Genomic DNA, 19,349 nt, shown 5'->3' on the forward strand with positions numbered 1-19,349 from the left:
TGACATTACCCTCGGGTAGGTAAATCTTGGACTCTGCATTTTCATCCTTTATTGATTCTGCATGCTCACTGTATATGGGCTACGATCAATGTTAACATTTTTTTTATTATTAAAACTGGTCAGGCAAACTCAGTTTTTCAGATAGAGTGAACCCTCTTATGTTTGTTGTTTATTTATTTTTAATTGGAACTGGTAGAAGGGCATTAGCAGTTATTGTAACTTTTCACACTTAAGAAGCCTTTCACAAATGAGTACTGTATGTAAACCATCCTCATTCTAGAATATAGAAGTGAAAGCTTGGAAACATCTGTGAAGCATCATCAGACCCTCAAGTAAATACTAGCACTATTTGCAGCTTTTTTGAAGCTGGGTAGTCAGTATAGTGGGGGTGGGAGATACTGAGGGATTGGTTTAGAAGAATTTTTATCACAGGTAGGTAATTTTATTTGAGGCTCCATTATCTCGAGGTCTCATTTTCACATATTCCCCCTACCCATTATTTAACAATTATTTTTGGTCATTAATTCTCTTTTTGGTTTATTCATATTACTAAGCCAAGGTACATAATTTGTCATTAGAATTTAAGTTTCAAAGCCTTATTTTCATTTTGTCCTTATTGTTCGTTTATTTATTTTTGCCTTTTCTTTTGTTTTATCATTTTTTTTTTCAACCACTCCTGTCCTTTCACTTAAATCCTCCTTTAACTCACTACCAAAATAAGAGCCGTCAGCTCCTCCTCAAGACATTAGTTGCACCAGCCCAAGTTCCACTAGTATTTTGGTAAGTTGGCAACCTCCACCAGTGGAAAAACAGAATGGCATTATCACTGAATACTCCATCAAGTATACTGCAGTGGATGGGGAAGATGACAAGCCTCACGAGATTTTGGGAATTCCTTCGGACACTACCAAATACCTTTTGGAACAGCTGGAAAAATGGACTGAATACCGGATCACTGTGACAGCCCATACGGATGTCGGCCCTGGCCCTGAGAGCTTGTCCGTGTTGATTCGAACCAATGAAGATGGTATGTTGCCTCCGCTACGTCAGTTTGCACCCTTCTGACACAGTCTTGATCTGCTGTCTTTCAATAGGCTCACAGTAATCTTTTTTCTCTGCTCATGTTTTTACCCAGCATTGCTGTTACTTTAGTATTTTTGCCAAAGACTTGTCTTTGCTACAGCCTGGGCTTTTTTTTTTTTTTTTTTTTTTTCCCCTTTTTTTTCAATCTCAATGCAGTAATTTGCTTCTCTTTAAAAGAACTGTTGGCTCCTATGGTCTTGCAGTCCAGCCCGTCTCTGTACCTCCATCTAAAGTCTTCTGTGTTTTTCTTGGCTTTTTGTAGTCACTTCTTTTACATTTTGAAGTTAACTTTTCAAAACTGCCTTCTTGCCTTTTTGTTGCCTTTTTGTCTTACATATTTCAGAGACATTGATGCTCAACATTGAATTTTTGGCATCTTTTGTATGGAATAACTTTGATATGAGAAAAAAAAGAGAAGATAATCCATATAATCAAGAATCTTTTTATTCTGCCATTTAAAAAGAAACCTTTAAAAAACACACAACAATCAACAGCCAGTTTTTGTTATTATTTCAATGCTATACCTCTTTGTGCTTTAATGCTTTGAACCTCAAAGCATCTTCCTTGGCTTTTGTACATTTTTTACATGTTTTTCTATTTCTCTGATACTCTTTTTTTCTTCCATTTTTTTTTTTTTTTTGCATCGGTCATGTTTTTTGATCTTTTCTTAAAAGGTAGAGCAGATTGGTTAAGCATTTTCATTGGTTGAAAATGTTTGTATTCTTCAAAGGAAACATAGTGGGTTTACCCATTTTTTGAAAGAGAAACCTAAGTAAAGAAAATGCAGAAAATGCTCTGATTGGGTGGGACAAGTGCCTATAATTTCTTTTATCCAATGATGTTGTTCCAGTTCCTAGTGGTCCTCCTCGCAAAGTCGAGGTAGAGGCTGTCAACTCAACATCTGTTAAAGTCTCATGGCGCTCACCCGTGCCCAATAAACAGCATGGCCAGATAAGAGGATATCAGGTGCATTATGTGAGGATGGAAAATGGTGAGCCCAAGGGCCAGCCCATGCTGAAAGATGTCATGCTGGCTGATGCACAGGTAAGCCTCTGAAATTATGTACCTCTGTTATTATATAATAAGTTTATCTTAGTTCATATCTGGAAATTGCTCTTATTTTAGTTTTTCGACATTTAAAAAATCCTATACAAAATTCTAGTTTTCATTTCACATTGATGTATATTGATCTTTTCAATCAGAATTACTATCAAGTGAGGAAGGGAATTGTAATGTAATGACACTCAAGTCTGATTAAAAACATGTTACTTTTTCCTTAAAATACAGATGTTCAACCCTTTACAACCATATTTGAGTTTGCCTTTCTGACTTCAAAAAATGATTGACTTAGTTGAGTCAAAGGGAAGATTTCTAAACTGCAATTTTGCTGATGGAATCTACTTTCTTCTGTGCTAAAACAACGTGGAACTTAGTTGTTCTAATTTCTAAATGTGTGTCTTCTTCCACTGAAGAATAGACATTTTTATTCAGGGACAGGTACTCAGTATTATATTTAGTACTTCTTCATCAAATTACATATTTGATGAAACTCATTGTTTCATGTCCCAGCAAATGAAGATCGTTACAATGATATTAAAATTTAAATCAGAATTTCCTAGCGAATAAGTGGGATCCTTATGTTGAACCAAGGTTTTAAAAAAAAGTACTAAAAATGAGTAGTTGAGTATGTGAGAAATTGTATTGATCTTAGGGCAGTGGTTTGAAACTATGGTATCACAACCCGGTTTTATAATTAGTTGTTTAAAACAGAGCATTGAAAATTTCCAAAATTTTTCATAAATTAGAGGTGATTCAAAGATAGTCCCATAATAAATTCACTTGAGTTTTACATATTTTCCTGAAAGGAAGATGAAGATTTCAACTTGTAACCACCATGCTGAAAATTGTACATGACTCATGTACTGGCTTACCTTTGCTGTGTCAAATGGTGATGAGATGTCATGGGGATAGGATGTTATGATCATTGGAATACTTTCATTATCCAAGAAATTGGTGACTTGGCAGGGAAAAGGATGGAGTTTGTAAAAACATTTGAAATTTATTTCAAATGAAAATGCGTTTCTTTGTGTGAAAGTTGGAAAGATTATGAAGCAAGTTGGAAACTGCGGCACCAGGTTGCCCAGTTCTACGTTCTTGTCTGTAAAGGTGGACGGATCCTCTGGTCAAGAGATCAAGACCGTCCTGCTCAACATGGTGAAACCCCATCTCTACTAAAAATACAAAAATTAGCCGGGCGTGGCGGCACACGCCTGTGTAGTCCCAGCTACTAGGGAGGCTGAGGCAGGAGAATTACTTGAACCTGGGAGGTGGAGTTTGCAGTGAGCCAAGATCGCACCACTGCACTCCAGCCTGGCAACAGAGCAAGACTCCATCTCAAAAAATAAAATAAAATAAATAAATAAATAAGACAGCAATAAATATCCCTGTGCCTCTAAGGAAAGTACTTACCCCCAAAGTCTTAATACAAGTCAACTCTCAAAAGTCTTCATGTTTTCTTCAGTTTTGAAACATTCTAAGTAAAGGGATCTGGATTCATTGCTCACTTATCTACCCCAAGGCCACTTCTGTAAATGCAGTAGAGCTTCGTAATACCCCTTCAACACGGGAAAGGGGCCATTGACTTGATTTGTATAAATAATTATTATGTAGTGCCTATAAAAAGAAAGTTATCATAGTATAAAATTAAAGCCATCTTTGCTGCGTTTTATCTTGTAAGTCTACAATTATGGAAAAGAAAACAATATGACCAGTGTGCTTTGGTGTTCTCCTTTGGTTCTTAGATAGTTTACATTACAGAACTGTAATGCTCTCCCTATTTCCATTGTAAAATATGGTAGTTAACGAAATTATATAATACCAAATGCATTAAATGTCAACTCTGTCTTTTTTCTCTTCTTCTTTGGCTTTTCTTTATTAATTGCTGTTTTTCCTTGTGTATTTTCTTTCTTTCCCATTTCATTTACTTTCCTTGACTCTTCACTGAAATTTCATTACATCTCACAGGACTTCATTGAAGTTATAAGTGTCAAATATAATGAAAGATATTAATCTAAATAGTGACTTTTAATTGTGTAACTTAAGATAGAAGTCAAAATAAATACGAGTAGGATATGATTAGAAACATTAACTTTTTCTGTGCCTCATTGCTGTGTTTCAGTGAACCATACATTTAAAGAATGTTAGCTGGTTTTAGTGATAACAGTAACAAAGGATATTTAATTTGACTTCCCAATCAGAGGTGGAGGCGGCAGCAAATCACACATTCTTTGGAATTTTATTGTACACACTGCTTTGTTTATTTTTTTGATTTTTTTAATCTAACAAGGGCAACACTGCCTGTATAAGGCTTTAAATTCTTTTTCTTTTTATTTTGTTTTCCTCCCAACCTTCTTATTCTCAATCAGTGGGAATTTGATGATACTACTGAACATGTGAGTAATTTTTGACTGTTTTGTCAAAAGCAGACTATATATGCTTGTTTTCTCTGACATCCTTTCACTTATTTGTGATCTGTCATCACAGTTTGCTTGGATGCATGAACTAACAAATTATTTTTAAGTTATCTTCACTATGTGGTGCACTTTTTATTTTGGTTTTTGTTTTGTGAAATCAGCATGGTGCTATTGACTGCATAAGAAATGTCATGGGCTTGTGATATTTGTTTTGATGGCTGCTACTAACTCTGCCTTGTGACAGTCAGAGGAGGCATGCTTTAAAATACAGGGGTGTTGTCCAATCTTTTGGCTTCTCTGGGCCACATTGGAAGAAGAATGGTCTTGGACCACACATAAAATACACTAACATTAATTACAGCTGATGAGCTAAAACAGAAAAAAATCTCATAATGTTTTAAGAAAGTTTACAAGTTTGTGTTGGGCTGCATGTTGGATAAACTTGCTTTAAATGAAGGCATTGCAGACTGGAGATGTCAGATTGTTTGGTGTAGGCTGCTCATAATGCTCATAAATCCGACTTCAGGATCGCATATCCAGTAGATAACAAGATATAGATCTGGCACTGATTAACTCTAACTAGAAGGGGCTGTTCTTCACTTTACCCATACATATTTGAATGGTGAATGGATTATGCCAAGAAGTAGAAAGTATCTCGCTGAGGGAGGAATGTTTTTAAAATATTTGAATGAAACCTCTATGTTATTTATTGAGGGACTGTTATGTATATGTCACTGCAAGGGACACATGATGTGACACCTGCCTTTCTAGTGTTTACATTCTAAGTGGCTAGGGAAGAGTAAAGTTCTGAAAAGTTTCATAAAATGCAGCAAAATATATGGCCTACAGCAGTGGACCATGCATTAGTAAATTAGTGGACAGTGTCAATAAAAGCTATGAATTCAGAGACAGTGGTCCAAGATAGTAAAAGAAGTCCTGAAGCTTAGTTGAGAATTTAAGGGATGACTAAAGACTGAATAAGTGAAAAAGTGTGTGTGTGTGTTTGTGTGTGTGTGTGTGTGTGTGTGTGTGTGTTGGAGAGTTGGAGGTGGAACATATATATTTTTTAAAGTTGAGCACAGCAAAACCAGTCATTGAGACAGTTGAGCATGTGGTATAGTCACGTGACAGTGAGCCTGACAATTTGATATAAATGAAGGCTTCATGTTAAGTAACTCAGTGGTAAATAGAGCTAAGAGGTGTAAACTATAATACAATACTGGGAAAACCAGAAGAGTCAAGCTAAAAAGCTGGCTGGTCAGTCTTTAACTCTTCAATATTAGAGTGATATAGAAGAAATAAAAAGAAAAATGAGTTAAAGGCTGGCAAGACGGTATTCTTCCATTCACTGAATGAATATTTACTGCCAATGCACATGGCTCTTGTTGGGAATCTTGTAACTGTGTCCAAGGTATCAGTTCTCATGGGATTGCCAGTGCAGCAGCATTTTTGACCGTAAACTTCTTTAACTATAACTCACAGTAAGAAATACATTATTATATGTCATGATTCAATGCACACATATGTTTAACTAAAATAAAATTTTTATAGAACCATACTTTAAATGTATAATAAACACTAACATTAAGTATTCAAGTTTATTCCATTTCATTTTCTGTTTGTTTGTTTGTTTGTTTAAATTCTGGTCATGACTGACTAAATTGATTTCACAACCTACTAAATGGGTCATTACCTGCAGTTTAAAATCCAGTGACTTAGTGGATAGATTAGAGAGTAAAAAGGTGGCAGATAGAAAAGCAGGTAAAAAGAGTTATTTTGCTAATTTAGTCATGAAGTGATAAAAATGCAACAGAGTTGAGGCAGTAGAAATGAAAAAGTGATAGTTAGAATCAATAAAAGGAAGAATTGGCAAAAACTTGCTAAGAACTGAGGAAGAGAAAGAGGTCAAAGGTAGCTCATAAGTTTTGCAGATGTGTTACCATTCATTAAAATATGGAAGTAAGGAGGGGGAGTCTACTTCCAGGAATGATTTTTAAGTTTTAGTTCATTTGAACTTGAAGTAACACTGGGTAGTCACAGGAAAACATCTAGCAGATATTTACAATGTATATGCCACTGGAGCTCAGATTGGAAGTCACAGCTGGAAATAAATCAGGAATATGGGAAGAAATAATTATTTAAGGTTTAGAAATGAATGCAGTTTTTTTTTTAAGATTAGAGAAACAGTAGACCAGTGACTGTGACAGAACCTCAGGTATGCCAACTTTTAACAGTCAGGGACAAGAAGCAAAGTGGAGACAGGACAGGAGGAAACAAAGAGAATGAGGAATTATGGCCATGATATCAGGCACATCACCTCACAGAGCATACTGAAACAACCAAGGAAGGAAGTGCACCCACCACTTAAAGAAAGAAAATGTAATCCAAGAAAGGATATGACCGTGGCAGTTGGAGGTGTGTCCAGCCGAGATTATACCACTGCAGGGAACTTGACGCATTTCAAATTGCGTTATGTCTGTTATCCTCTAACAACCTGGGCAAGATAATGGATATGTGTGGTTAACTCCAATTTCATGATAAGAAAAGTATAAGTCTCAGAGTGCATAATTTCTTGCTACAAAATTTGGTGATGGAAGCAAGCCTTGCTTCTTTTTCCAGTTAGCCATGACTGCTTTTCAGCAGTACTCCAGTGGCATGTGAGGGGAACCTTGGAAACAATAATGTTGGCATTTACTCATCATAGTTTTTGGGATAGCCAGTGTGTCTGCTGTCATTTAAAATACTGCTCTTGGGTAGTTTACTTGGTTTTTCTGTCCTCTAGAATGTTAGGGAAATCATTCCAAGGTCCTGGAAATACAACATTTCTCCCAAATAGTCCATTTATCTAGCAGAATAAAATTTCCAGTGACTCTTCAGGATGATATCTGAACTCCTTGAATTTCCACAGTGAGATATTCCTACTCTTTTGAGAAAGCATGTTCCCAGAAACTGTCATATTTGGGATCAGCTTCAACAATTGAGCTCTATGGTATCTGTTACAGCCTTGCTAAAGAAAACCTACTGTATTTCACACAATATAATTCATTCACTCGTCACTCACATTGTCTTTAGATTTGGAAGACAACGACGTTGTGCATTTTCCTAAATTTATCCGTATTCAATTTGAAAACACAGCTGTGCCAAAAATCTGAAAGGGTTTTTATATTGCTGTGTGTGTGTGTGTGTGTGTGTGTGTGTCTGTGTGTGTGTGTCTGTGTGTGTGTGCGCGTGTGTCTGTGTACGCGCGCATGTGTACATGCAGCTCTGGTATTTGTTCTTAAAATACTAGAATAAGTTAATAGCCAGAATCTCTAAAGAATCCCATAACCTGCAGTTTAAAGGAATATATCAAAGAGCATCTGGTCTTATAACCACCACAGCTTTGGGCCCTGACTAAGAGAAAACTAAGAATTTAGGTAAATAGTATGTGATATTTAACAATTTTTAGAAAGTCAAAATAAATTGAGCACATACTAGTGATGTGGTAAAACTAAAGTCCTGTTGTATTCTTTGCTTTTATGGCTGCTTTTTAATGTGTGTGAAAATTCTCCTCAGTGGATAATGATTTCTGCTCATAGCCTATACAAATAACCAATAAAAATGATAATACAATCAATTAATAAGAGAGTCCTAAGAAAATTCTCTCTCAGGGTATCTAGGTCCAACAACAACCATTTGGCAAAATTCTTCTATAGTGATAAAACAGACTTTGCTGGCATCAGCCCCATCTGTAGTCTGTGGGTTACAATGGATATGTGTGGAGAGCTGTTGGCATAAAATAATCACTCTTTAATGGAATGCTTCCTATAAGCCAGGCATAGTTCTGTGAGTTTACCTGATATAACTCATTTAATCCTATGGGGTCCTATTATAATTCCAACATTCAGATGGGAAATGGAGGCACAGATAGGTAAACATACTTGGTCTGTCCAAGCTAGTAAGGACATGCAAGTTTAAGTTTAAGAATTCAGGAAGTCTGGCTCCAGATTTCATGTCTTTGACTAATACCCTAAGATCTACCTCCCAAGATGCCTGAAGATGCCCCTTCGATATCAGCATGAAAACAGATCTCCATAGCATGAGCTCAGGCATGAAATTTCCAGGGCTTAGCATGGCTGCAAGGGATGTGCGAGCATTTGCAGAATGAAGGCAGACGGCCTTGTTTTTCCCCCAGGGCGTTAGTAGCATGTTTTGAATCAGTGACATTCTATTTTGTCATTTCAGGACATGATCATTTCTGGGCTCCAGCCTGAAACTTCCTACTCCCTTACCGTCACAGCCTACACAACCAAAGGAGATGGTGCTCGCAGCAAGCCCAAACTGGTGTCCACTACTGGGGCAGGTAATCATATCTGTGCATGTATATGCCTTGAATAGTAATACTAACTTTTTAAATGGTATAGGTAGCTTCTAGCAGGCTTTTATTATAGTAAAATCAGAGGAAATAAATGGACTATGGTCAACTTTTGTGTTTTTAGTTCAGGGGTAAAAAAAAATAGATCAAGGAAAAAATAGTCCAAGTGCATAATTCATCCAAACTGTTCAATCAGTCATTCAACAAGTATTTTTTTTTTTTTTTTTGAGCACCTTCTGTGTGTCAGGCACTGTTACCAGCACTGGGGATGAAGCAATCAACAAAACAGAACAAGAATCTACACTGATGAAATTTACTTTCTGAATAGGACTATATAATTAACAAGTGACAAAACGAGTATATAATAAAATGTCAGAAAGTGGTAAGGTGAAAAGTAAAAGCGTATAGGCAATTAAGGACCAGGCAGCCTCTAGGGGCTGAGAAGTTCTCGTAGAGGAAGGATTATTTAAGTCGAGACTCAAATGACGTGAAGGATCAAGTCCCATGAAGATCTGGAGGGAAGGGATCTGGGCAGGGAAGTCAAGCAACAATTTCAACTTCCCTGGACAACAAATCCCCTTAGAAGAGCTGCCATCTTGAACTGGGTTCATGACTTACAGTTCTACCTTTTGTCATTTTGTCTTCCCCACCCCCTGCTGTGGGGATTCTAAAGAAGCCAAACTGAACAAAAGATAGAAAACAAAAAAGAAAAAGAAGAAAAGCAAGAAGGCTAAATAGTATAAAATTACTCCCTTCTAAAGAATAAGGTTTCTTCAATGCTTTTTAGGGTGACTTTGGTCAGCCACAGTAGGAAAAGCCAGCATGAAGGAAAATCTGGCATTGTAGAATGAGTAAATTAAGAGATAATTGCAGAAGGATTCTCCTCAATCCTCATATATGGCAATCTCCCGTGAACATGTAAACCATGATTTGATTTACTCTGCCTGAATCACTTCTCAAATAACTTTTTAGGAACATACCTCTATGTAAAGGCATAAAGTAAAGAACAGCTGTGATGTTGAGTGCCCTCCTGGGTGCCATGCTCACTGCCAGCTTTGTCTAAGTGTCATAAGATTTGCCTCGCTCGCATCCTGCCACCTGGAATTGCCTCAAACAGCAGGATTACAGATGGCAAAACTCCTTCACGGCTGAGTCTTCTGGGCTTTTTTTTTTTAAAAAAAAATACCATTGTATCAAGCTAATTTAATGCCCTGAAGAGCAGGCATGTATTCAGTGAGGGGCATGATGGCATGATGACTATCTGGCTGTGGATCCAGTCTCTATTAGAACATCAACAACCAAGAATTGAATCTCAAATGGAAGAAAATACATTTTATTTACCTACACTTATAAATATGTCATAATAACTCTGAAATGTTTTATATGAAGCACCACTTCCCTGTTGCCCATTAAATGGGGTCGTGTTATGATGACAAGAAAGTAGTGGATTTATAGCCAAGGAATATGAATTTTAGAGAAAGGAATGATTTTGTCTATTTTAACGTCACTAAGGCTAGCTCATCCCTTTTTATTTACCATGCAGTAGACATTTTAGAATTTTGGAACTTATTCACATATAGAATTCCTTTGGAATTTTCATTCACAATTTTAGATCCTTCTTAATCAATAGAGGCTTCGGTATTGAGATAGAAAATGCTTGTAATTTAGATACCTACACGTTTACTTTTGTAAGACCTCCCCACTGCATCTGGGAAGAAGGCAGAAGAATCCAAATTTAATTCCTTTAAGAGCGAAGCTCTAGTTTTCCTTTGCATAAGCAGCCGCTACTCATGGTTTATCCCTAGGCAATTAGTGAATATATCAATTTGTTTTGTCTACTGTATTAAAAATCCTCATATATTTATGTGACTGTGAAGAATTACTGAGTTTATCTCACAGATGTGAGCTCCTAATAACCATAATTGTAAAGGTATTTAGTTACAGCTCCCACAAAGAATTCGGGAATTCTTGTGAAATTTTATTTTAATAGTAAACTTCCTGATTGTGGGATATTTGTTTATTATACCTTGTTTCTACAACCTGTAAAGAATCATATCTTGGAAACGAGTACTGATCATAGTTTAAGTAATCTATGTAAGATTCATATAACCTCAAGGATGCTTCTGAAGAAAATGTTGGCTCTTATGTTTCGATGATGATGAAATATTTGTATTTTCTTTGTTAATCCTCCCATTATTCTGTATTGTAATAATTAGTTTACTGTCTGAGGCCTTGAGGTTAAGGGCAAACAGAAAATTCATTGGTTTGACATTTTCTGTATATTTTTACATGAATTTCAGTACTATATTGAACAGCTATGTTTAAGGATAATCAAAAGATGACTGTGACAGGGAGAATTTGGAAATATTAGCCCAAGTCTAGTCAATTGTGATTGTTGTTGCGTTGGTACTAGGTTAAATTGGGGCTAAATTTAGAGCCACTGGGACTGAGTACCTCGGTTGATCTCCAATGATTCCAGTTGCTAAAAAGTAAAGGGCAACCACACATACGTACCAATTCTGAAGTCCTAGGAAATTTTTAAAAGAATGTAAGAGAATAAGAAAATGTAAAAGGGAGAAGAGTTTATATGTCATGACATAAATTTTAGAGTTATTTACTTTGTAACTGGACCTTCTCTGCTTCTTCCAATATGTTCATTAAGACCCTGCCGAAAAATGACCTTCCAGCTCCCCTGAGTGATTATTTAAGACCCTTTCATCTTACCAACCCTCAAGCTCCAGTGCTGGAGTGAGCAGAACCATTGAACCAACAGCTGGCATGACTTATAAAAGTAGTCTACAGAATAACCCTAAGGCATTAGAAACCTGACTCCACAGATTGCACAATCTATTCCACCCGATTATTTTCCCAACTAGAATATGCCTGTATTAGAGAACATGGACCCTGCTGCATCCGTCTTTATTTCCTCACTCAACTACCTGTGTGCCAGTGTACAAGTATTTGCACAAAGTGAATTGTTGGTAAATGTTTGATACCTATAGTGTTTCTGGAAGCCAGGAATGCAGTGAGTTCCATTGCCAATCTGTGGAGTTTGGGAGAATTCTTTTTAACTATGTATTCAATGATGTAGAACTCTCCTCATTCCTTTTCCCTTTTTTATCCTATCCTGATTCCCTGGATAAAATACCACAACTGTCCCAAACCCTAACTCCAGCCTATTTAAACTGCATTTACTGTTTCTGTTATTCACATGCTTATGGAAATTTTAGGCATCCCTTCGTGTGACCCTTCATGTGGCCAGCCTCTCCTGAGGTGATATTGGGTGTTCTTCCCCAAGCTGCATAAGCATTCATTTCTTTACTGAGTCCTTCCTTTATGCTTTGTGGCACTTCCAGGCTGGTTGTCTCATAGTTTTCAGGCTTAGTAAAACTTCTGCCCAGGGAAGGAATGACTGTTGTGGGTTTGGCAATAGAGAGCAGACTGAGATCCTCCTGTACAGCAGGGGAAGCCAGTAGGTCAGAGCTAATGCTCTTATTTCTATGTCATTACTTTGATCTCGTGATTCCTAGCCAACAAGCGTTTCTGTCCCAGGATAAGAAAGGTCATGCCAACATCAAAAACAAAAGAGATTACTCCATCCTAAGCTTTAACTCCCACAGAAGAGTAAATGTATACATTTACAAAGTCAGTGGGTTTTTTCCTAGACTTTGCCAGCCCATTAGATTTATCCAAATGTGTACCATAGCAATATTATAAAGTGAAGCATCAGTTAATAAGAACATGCTCATAAATGACAAATATTAGAATGCAATCTCTATTTGTGGTTTAGATCAAAAAATTATTTTTATTTATCCTAGCTTTACGTGCATCTTACGGAAACAGGATCCACGGTGAATATATTATTATGCAGTTCGTTGGAACTAGAATTTCAAAAAATTTTAATAAATATGTTTAATCTGTTGTCTCTGGAGAATATTGAGAATTAATAGTTGTGTTTCCACCCACTCGTTTCAACAGAGTTTCATATATTGAAGGCTGTATTCTCTGCTGAAAGCTCTATTTCACCATGGATTTTTCTCAGCAGAGACTCAGGTGTTTAATCCTTGACACCATCACTGACATTTGGACAAATCATGTAAATGCTCTATATACATAAAGGGGAATTAAAGATGTCTGCCAGTGTCCCTACATTAAAGTACTATTTTAAAATTAAGATAATTGTAAATATATTAAAAGCAAGTGGAATAGTTCACACAGTTTCCAACTTATGGATGGGTGGTGTTCTGAGAGTGTTAGTTGGTTGTTAAGATCTCTGGATGCCTTTTTCCTGAGGAACACAATGAGTACACAATGATGTGGTTCCTGGGCCTACCTTCAACACACATGTTTTATATATACAACACAACACACATGTTTTATATGTATAACACAACACACATGTTGTTGAATAATTATTTATCTAAAAACTTTAGAAACTATTGTTTTCATAGCTTGTAGATTAGCTGAGTTATGTCAGCATGCGATGAATCTTCCCAGCATGTGAAACAAAACTGTTGCTCCATTGGTTAAGGAAGTAAATATCTTAATGATATTTCTTAGAGCAGAGCACATCTCCACTTGGGTCTCACTTTCTGAAATACAAAATGAAGAGGCTAATCAGTCCATCTCTGAGGTTAATATTCTGTGTATTGTCTCATAATCTTTTTAGTGATTTTTTTACCTTCATCTATATCCCCATGGTATGATTTTTTATCACCTGTTTCCCATTACTGTAAGCTTTCCTCCTTTCCTACCATCCTTCTTTTTCTTCACGTTCATAATTTTGAGACACAGTTTCACTGTCACTCAGGCTGGACAGCAATGGTGTGATCATAGCTCACTGTAGCCTCAAACTCTTTGGCTCAAGCAATTCTCCCATCTCAGCCCTCTGAGTGGCTAAGACTACAGACATGTGACACCATGCCTTCCCCCCTCCCCCCGTAGAGATAAGGTCTTGCTATGTTGCCAAGCTGTTTGTTTGTTTGTTTGTTTTTGAGACGGAATTTGCTCTTGTTGCCCAGGCTGGAGTGCAGTGGCATGATCTTGGCTCACTGCAACCTCTGCCTCCCGGGTTCAAGTGATGCTCCTGCCTCAGCCTCCCGAGTAGCTGGGATTACAGGCATGCACCACCACGCCTGGCTATTTTTGTGTTTTTTGTAGAGACAGGGTTTCTCCATGTTGGTCAGGCTGGTCTCAAACTCCCAACCTCAGGTGATCCACTGCTTCCCAAAGTGCTGGGATTACGGGCGTGAGCCACCACACCCAGCCGCTGGTTTCGAACTCTTGGACTCAAGCAGTCCTCCCACCTCAGCTCCCAAAGTGCTGGGATTATAGACATGAGCCACCATACTTGGCCTTTCTTCTTCTTTCTGTTAACTTGGTTTAGTTTTTATTCTGATGATCATCCCTCAGTGTCTTTCACTGTGGATTCCAATAATAATTGCTCTCCATTAAAAATAAATACAGATATAATAATACATTGAATGAGTAGATTAGAACTTTTCACGTATCTAACTTAAAGGTAAATAAATTATGTATTCATTGGAAGCTAGCCTTTCACCATAAGAAGTTTAATATTCAGATTATTAATAATTATGGTTAGTATTAATAGAATGCGGAACCTCATGCTAAGACTTTTACATGAATTTCCTCATTTATTATTCATAAGAACAATATAAAATAGCTCTTAATATAATTCCCATTTTACAGATGAAGAACTTGATGAATGATGTGGATAGTAAAGTTAGACAGTGCAAATTAAATTCATAGTAAGTCAATACGATATTATTTTGTAGTTTCTTTTTTTTTTAAGCTTTTAAGCAACATAGCAGCACAATTAAACAGTTAAGCAGTCGACTCCAGACAGAGGTGGGTTTGCCTTATAGATTTCTCACTTGTTACATGCTGGCCTTGGAAAGTTTTCTACCTCTCTGGGCCTCATTTTCTCATTATAGAAGATAGAGATAATAATAACTAATCCGAGAATGTAGTGAGGAGTCAGGAATGTAAACCAATTGTGAATACTATATGCAATGCACTTAGCATGGCGCCGGTACATTGCACATATTCAACGAATAAATAATCATTATAGTTATTCTTATTAGCCATATCTAATTGGCTGATCTTTGCTCAAATTAATTTGTCTTTGATATGAACCTTTATGTGTGATGGTTTAAAACGTGCAGGTGTCAAAAAAATTTCCTTAAGCTGTTGTTTCAATGATAATTTCTGTTTTGTGTCCATTATCAAATTCTAGTATCTCAGCCTACTTTAGTAAAGTAAGACAAGGAGCATATTTCCACAAAGGTATGTAGGTCAAACATTGCCTGTTTTGTTTTGTTTTGGTAGTAAGAAAATGGGAATACCAGTAGAGTGGAACTCCCTCATTTGGCAATGACTGAAATGTGAACGTTCAGATTGGTTGGTCTTACCACTCCATTCCATGTGCTCCAGTTCCAGGGAAACCTCGGCTTGTGATTAACCACACTCAGATGAATACTGCTCTTATTCAGTGGCACCCTCCCGTGGACACATTTGGACCTCTTCAGGGCTACCGTCTAAAATTTGGCCGCAAGGATATGGAGCCACTTACTACTCTTGAGTTCTCTGAAAAAGAAGATCACTTTACAGCTACAGACATCCACAAAGGAGCATCATACGTCTTCAGGCTCTCAGCCAGAAACAAAGTGGGCTTTGGGGAGGAGATGGTGAAGGAGATTTCCATTCCAGAAGAAGTACCAACTGGATTCCCTCAAAACCTTCACTCAGAAGGCACCACTTCAACCTCCGTCCAATTATCTTGGCAACCACCTGTCCTGGCAGAGAGAAATGGCATTATCACCAAGTATACCCTTCTTTATAGGGATATCAACATCCCCCTTCTCCCGATGGAGCAGCTTATTGTTCCAGCTGACACCACTATGACACTCACTGGCTTAAAACCAGATACCACATACGATGTAAAAGTACGTGCTCATACGAGCAAAGGGCCCGGGCCATATAGTCCCAGTGTCCAGTTCAGGACACTGCCTGTGGATCAAGGTAGGATTTGTCTGCTTACGGCCTTCCTCCTTTAAAGGATTGTCAGTCTTTGGAAATCAGTATTTTGAAGCTATAATAACTGATCAGCCCATTCATATTAATAGGTTCAGCAGAAACAAAAAGGTAAAGTATGTAAAACTTACTACGTCTTGGATGCCTTAGATTTCAGTTATAGAATGTCAAGCAAGTCTGGCTGACAGCACCCCAATGTCCTCAGGTAAGGAAAACACAATAGAGTTGGCTGAATTGGAGAGAAAGGAAAGATCTTTGTGAGAATGGGGTATTAAAATGAATGCTCTAAACAGGTAGGAAAATCATACTTCTCTCTCTGATCAAAGTAGACAGCATCTAGCATAAGCCCTGTGATCCATGGTGGAAAGGACAGGTCATCTGTTTTAAGAATAGTTTAAATACACTGTTTTTCCTTTTCCAGCAGTGTTTGCAAAAAATTTTCATGTCAAAGCAGTAATGAAGACTTCCGTGTTGCTGTCTTGGGAGATTCCAGAGAATTATAACTCCGCCATGCCTTTCAAAGTAAGTTGTTTTCTAATTTGTAAGAAACCACAGATAAAAGTAGAGGGGACAGTTTATCTGGGTAAGTTATTTGCACAGCAAGCAGACCACTTTGTTTTGGCCACATGTCCTTGCTATTTTCATTTGTGACTTTCACATGGGAGACAGTTTGGTGCTTTGTAAGTGTGTCCTTTACACTCTGAAGAGGGTGCAGGAGCTTAAATCCAGGGCTGGCATCACTTGTAGGTTACCTACTACTTTGAACTTGAACTTTTTACATCTAAGCTAGTGCTTTTGTTTTTCAGCCAGAGAATGAAATTTACATGGTTTCTACCTATTTATATTATAATACCCTGGGAGTTTCTGAATTTGTTTGTTGGCCTGTATTCTTGGCACATTTTAAACTCTGGCTTGCCATTAAGAGATGTTAGCAAGTACATATTTATGAAATAAGAAATAGAGAAACATTTTTGAAAGTAAAAATATATTTAGAAAGAGGAACCAAAACCTTTAGAAAATAGGCAATATTCATAATACATTGAAACGTAGACCTTTTCTGCACATATTCCATTAAGATCACATGCAACTGACAGGTCTAATATTGATAAGTTATTTTCTATATATATATATATATGTATATATATATATCTTTGTGTATTTTTGATAGACTTGGAAACATTTTATCATTACACAGTAGGAAATGACAGGAAAATTGATGTGATCTCCAGAATTATGACTACTCATGGGCTTAGAAATCACCTAAAATTAGAATTGACTATATATACATTTTCCAAAAGCTAGTGCACATTGGTTTAGAAAATATATTTTGCCTCTCTGATAACCAGATTTTTTTTTTATTGGTTTTATCTCTTCAGATTCTTTATGATGATGGGAAAATGGTAGAAGAAGTGGATGGCCGAGCCACACAGAAGTTAATTGTCAACCTGAAGCCTGAGAAATCATATTCATTTGTGCTGACAAATCGTGGAAACAGTGCTGGTGGGCTGCAGCACAGGGTCACAGCAAAGACTGCACCAGATGTATTACGTACCAAGCCTGCCTTCATTGGGAAGACCAACTTGGATGGCATGATTACTGTGCAACTGCCTGAAGTACCTGCAAATGAGAATATTAAGTAAGTTGATTGAAGGCTTAGGGCTGAAGGAAAGAATTATAGGTAAACAGGAACATTATATCTCAAAATTATAGAGGTCATAAAAGGAGATACTGCTTAATGTAGTGAAAGATTCTTCTGCTCAGACTCCCAGTTTTGCTATCCGAGTTCTTTTACAATGTGTCCTAGTATTCATTGTAACACAGATTTTCATTAATTTAACAGTGAGTTTTTAATCTGTATTGCAGGGACAGTGTTATTTAGGAGATACAGAAAAACATATAGAACATGGTTCTTACTACAAAGCTTTTTGTTTGTTTTTGTTTTTGTTTTTGTTTTGAGACGGAGTCTCGCGCTGTCACCCAGGCTGGAGTGCAGTGGCGCGATCTCGGCTCACTGCAACCTCCACCTCCCGGGTTCAAGAGATTCCCTTGCCTCAGCATCCCAAGTAGCTGGGATTGCCTCAGCCTCCTGAGTAGCTGGGATTACAGGCACCTGTCGCCATGTCTGGCTAATTTTTTGTATTTTTAGTAGAGACCGGGTTTCACCGTGTTAGCCTGGATGGTCTCAATCTCCTGACCTTGTGATCCATCTACCTCAGCCTCCCAAAGTGCTAGGATTATAGGCATGAGCCACCGCGCCCGGCTACTACAAAGCATTTTATGTCATAGTTTATGGAATAAGGTGAATAGGTGATTAACTCTAATAATTGGTAAAATATTTTTGTAATTATGAAGAAGTCTTACAAAGTACTAAAAGGTTGAAAAAAAAGGGGGGAAATTAGATAATGGTATATGACACTGATGTATTACAAGTAGGAAAAATTCCAAAAAGTTAAAGTTAAAAATGACATTGGAAAAAATATAAACATTAGAAAATTCAAGTTTTCTGGTTTGAATGTAGCACAGCATAGAGGCCAACAGGCCTGAAGTGGAAAATTAAATCCAGTCAATTAAATAAGTTTGTCCAAGGACATATAGCTAGTTGGTTGAGTAACTAATAGAAGAAAAAAGTATTTTCACCAAAATATATGAACTACAAGTACTGTGGTGGACTCCGGGGAATAAAAAAAGATGGATTCCTGAATTCAAAGACCTTACTATAGAGTGAGAGAGATACAGAGAAACAGACAGATGTAGTAAGCGTTAATGATAGAATTATGCTTTATCTTAAGAGCAGCTAATTCAGAATGGGTCAAGAAAGTTTCTGAACTTAATCTTAAGGGATAAATAGGAGGCATACAAATAATAAAAGAGAGACTATATGCAAAGGGAGTGGTATGTGCATAGGCACATTACTAAAGGCACCCAGTGGTGCCATATGGCTGGATCCCAGAGCGCCTGGCCACAAGTGGCAAGAGAAGGAAGAAGGAGGCATACAAGAGCCAAGGGTATACCCAGAAGTGAAAACTATATCCTCTAGACAATGGCAACCCATTACAGCTCTTTACACAGGAGAGTGGCATGATAACATTTCAATAATACATAATACAATTCCATTTTAGGAAATATTTGTTGAGCATCTATTGTGCTACCTGTTTGGAGTAAGAATAAATCCTTTCTCATTTCTTCTGTCTCACACCCTCAAGTTTAGGTGAAACTTGCTATGCCAGGTTTGAAGGTCAAGCAGAGAGGCATTTATTCATAGTTCATGCATTGTTGGAATTTGGATAGATGGGAGCACCGTAGAGATAGTGGTAGAGAAAATTGTTGGGAGGTGGTCACACAGTTGACTCTAGGCAAATAACAAGATTCTAAAGGAAGATGATGAT

General features: G+C 37.3%; 1 protein-coding gene across 43 annotated transcripts in view; it reads left to right on the forward strand.

The window, feature by feature from the left end:
• Positions 1-19,349, forward strand: part of PTPRD (protein tyrosine phosphatase receptor type D) — a 2,308,100-nt gene that overhangs the window by 2,121,308 nt on the left and 167,443 nt on the right. For 16 of the 43 annotated variants that reach the window (XM_055092146.2, XM_055092142.2, XM_055092140.3 and 13 more), the window contains 7 exons: positions 722-1,027; positions 1,934-2,127; positions 4,509-4,535; positions 8,781-8,898; positions 15,364-15,951; positions 16,385-16,485; positions 17,340-17,599. In XM_055092146.2, the coding sequence (XP_054948121.1) occupies positions 722-1,027; positions 1,934-2,127; positions 4,509-4,535; positions 8,781-8,898; positions 15,364-15,951; positions 16,385-16,485; positions 17,340-17,599 (1,594 nt within the window). The remainder of the gene's footprint in view (positions 1-721; positions 1,028-1,933; positions 2,128-4,508; positions 4,536-8,780; positions 8,899-15,363; positions 15,952-16,384; positions 16,486-17,339; positions 17,600-19,349) is intronic. The other 27 variants (XM_055092165.2, XM_055092168.2, XM_055092162.2 and 24 more) reach the window with 8 other exon arrangements.

Source organism: Pan paniscus, chromosome 11 (assembly GCF_029289425.2).
Source record: "Pan paniscus chromosome 11, NHGRI_mPanPan1-v2.0_pri, whole genome shotgun sequence".
Lineage (NCBI taxonomy): Eukaryota > Metazoa > Chordata > Mammalia > Primates > Hominidae > Pan > Pan paniscus.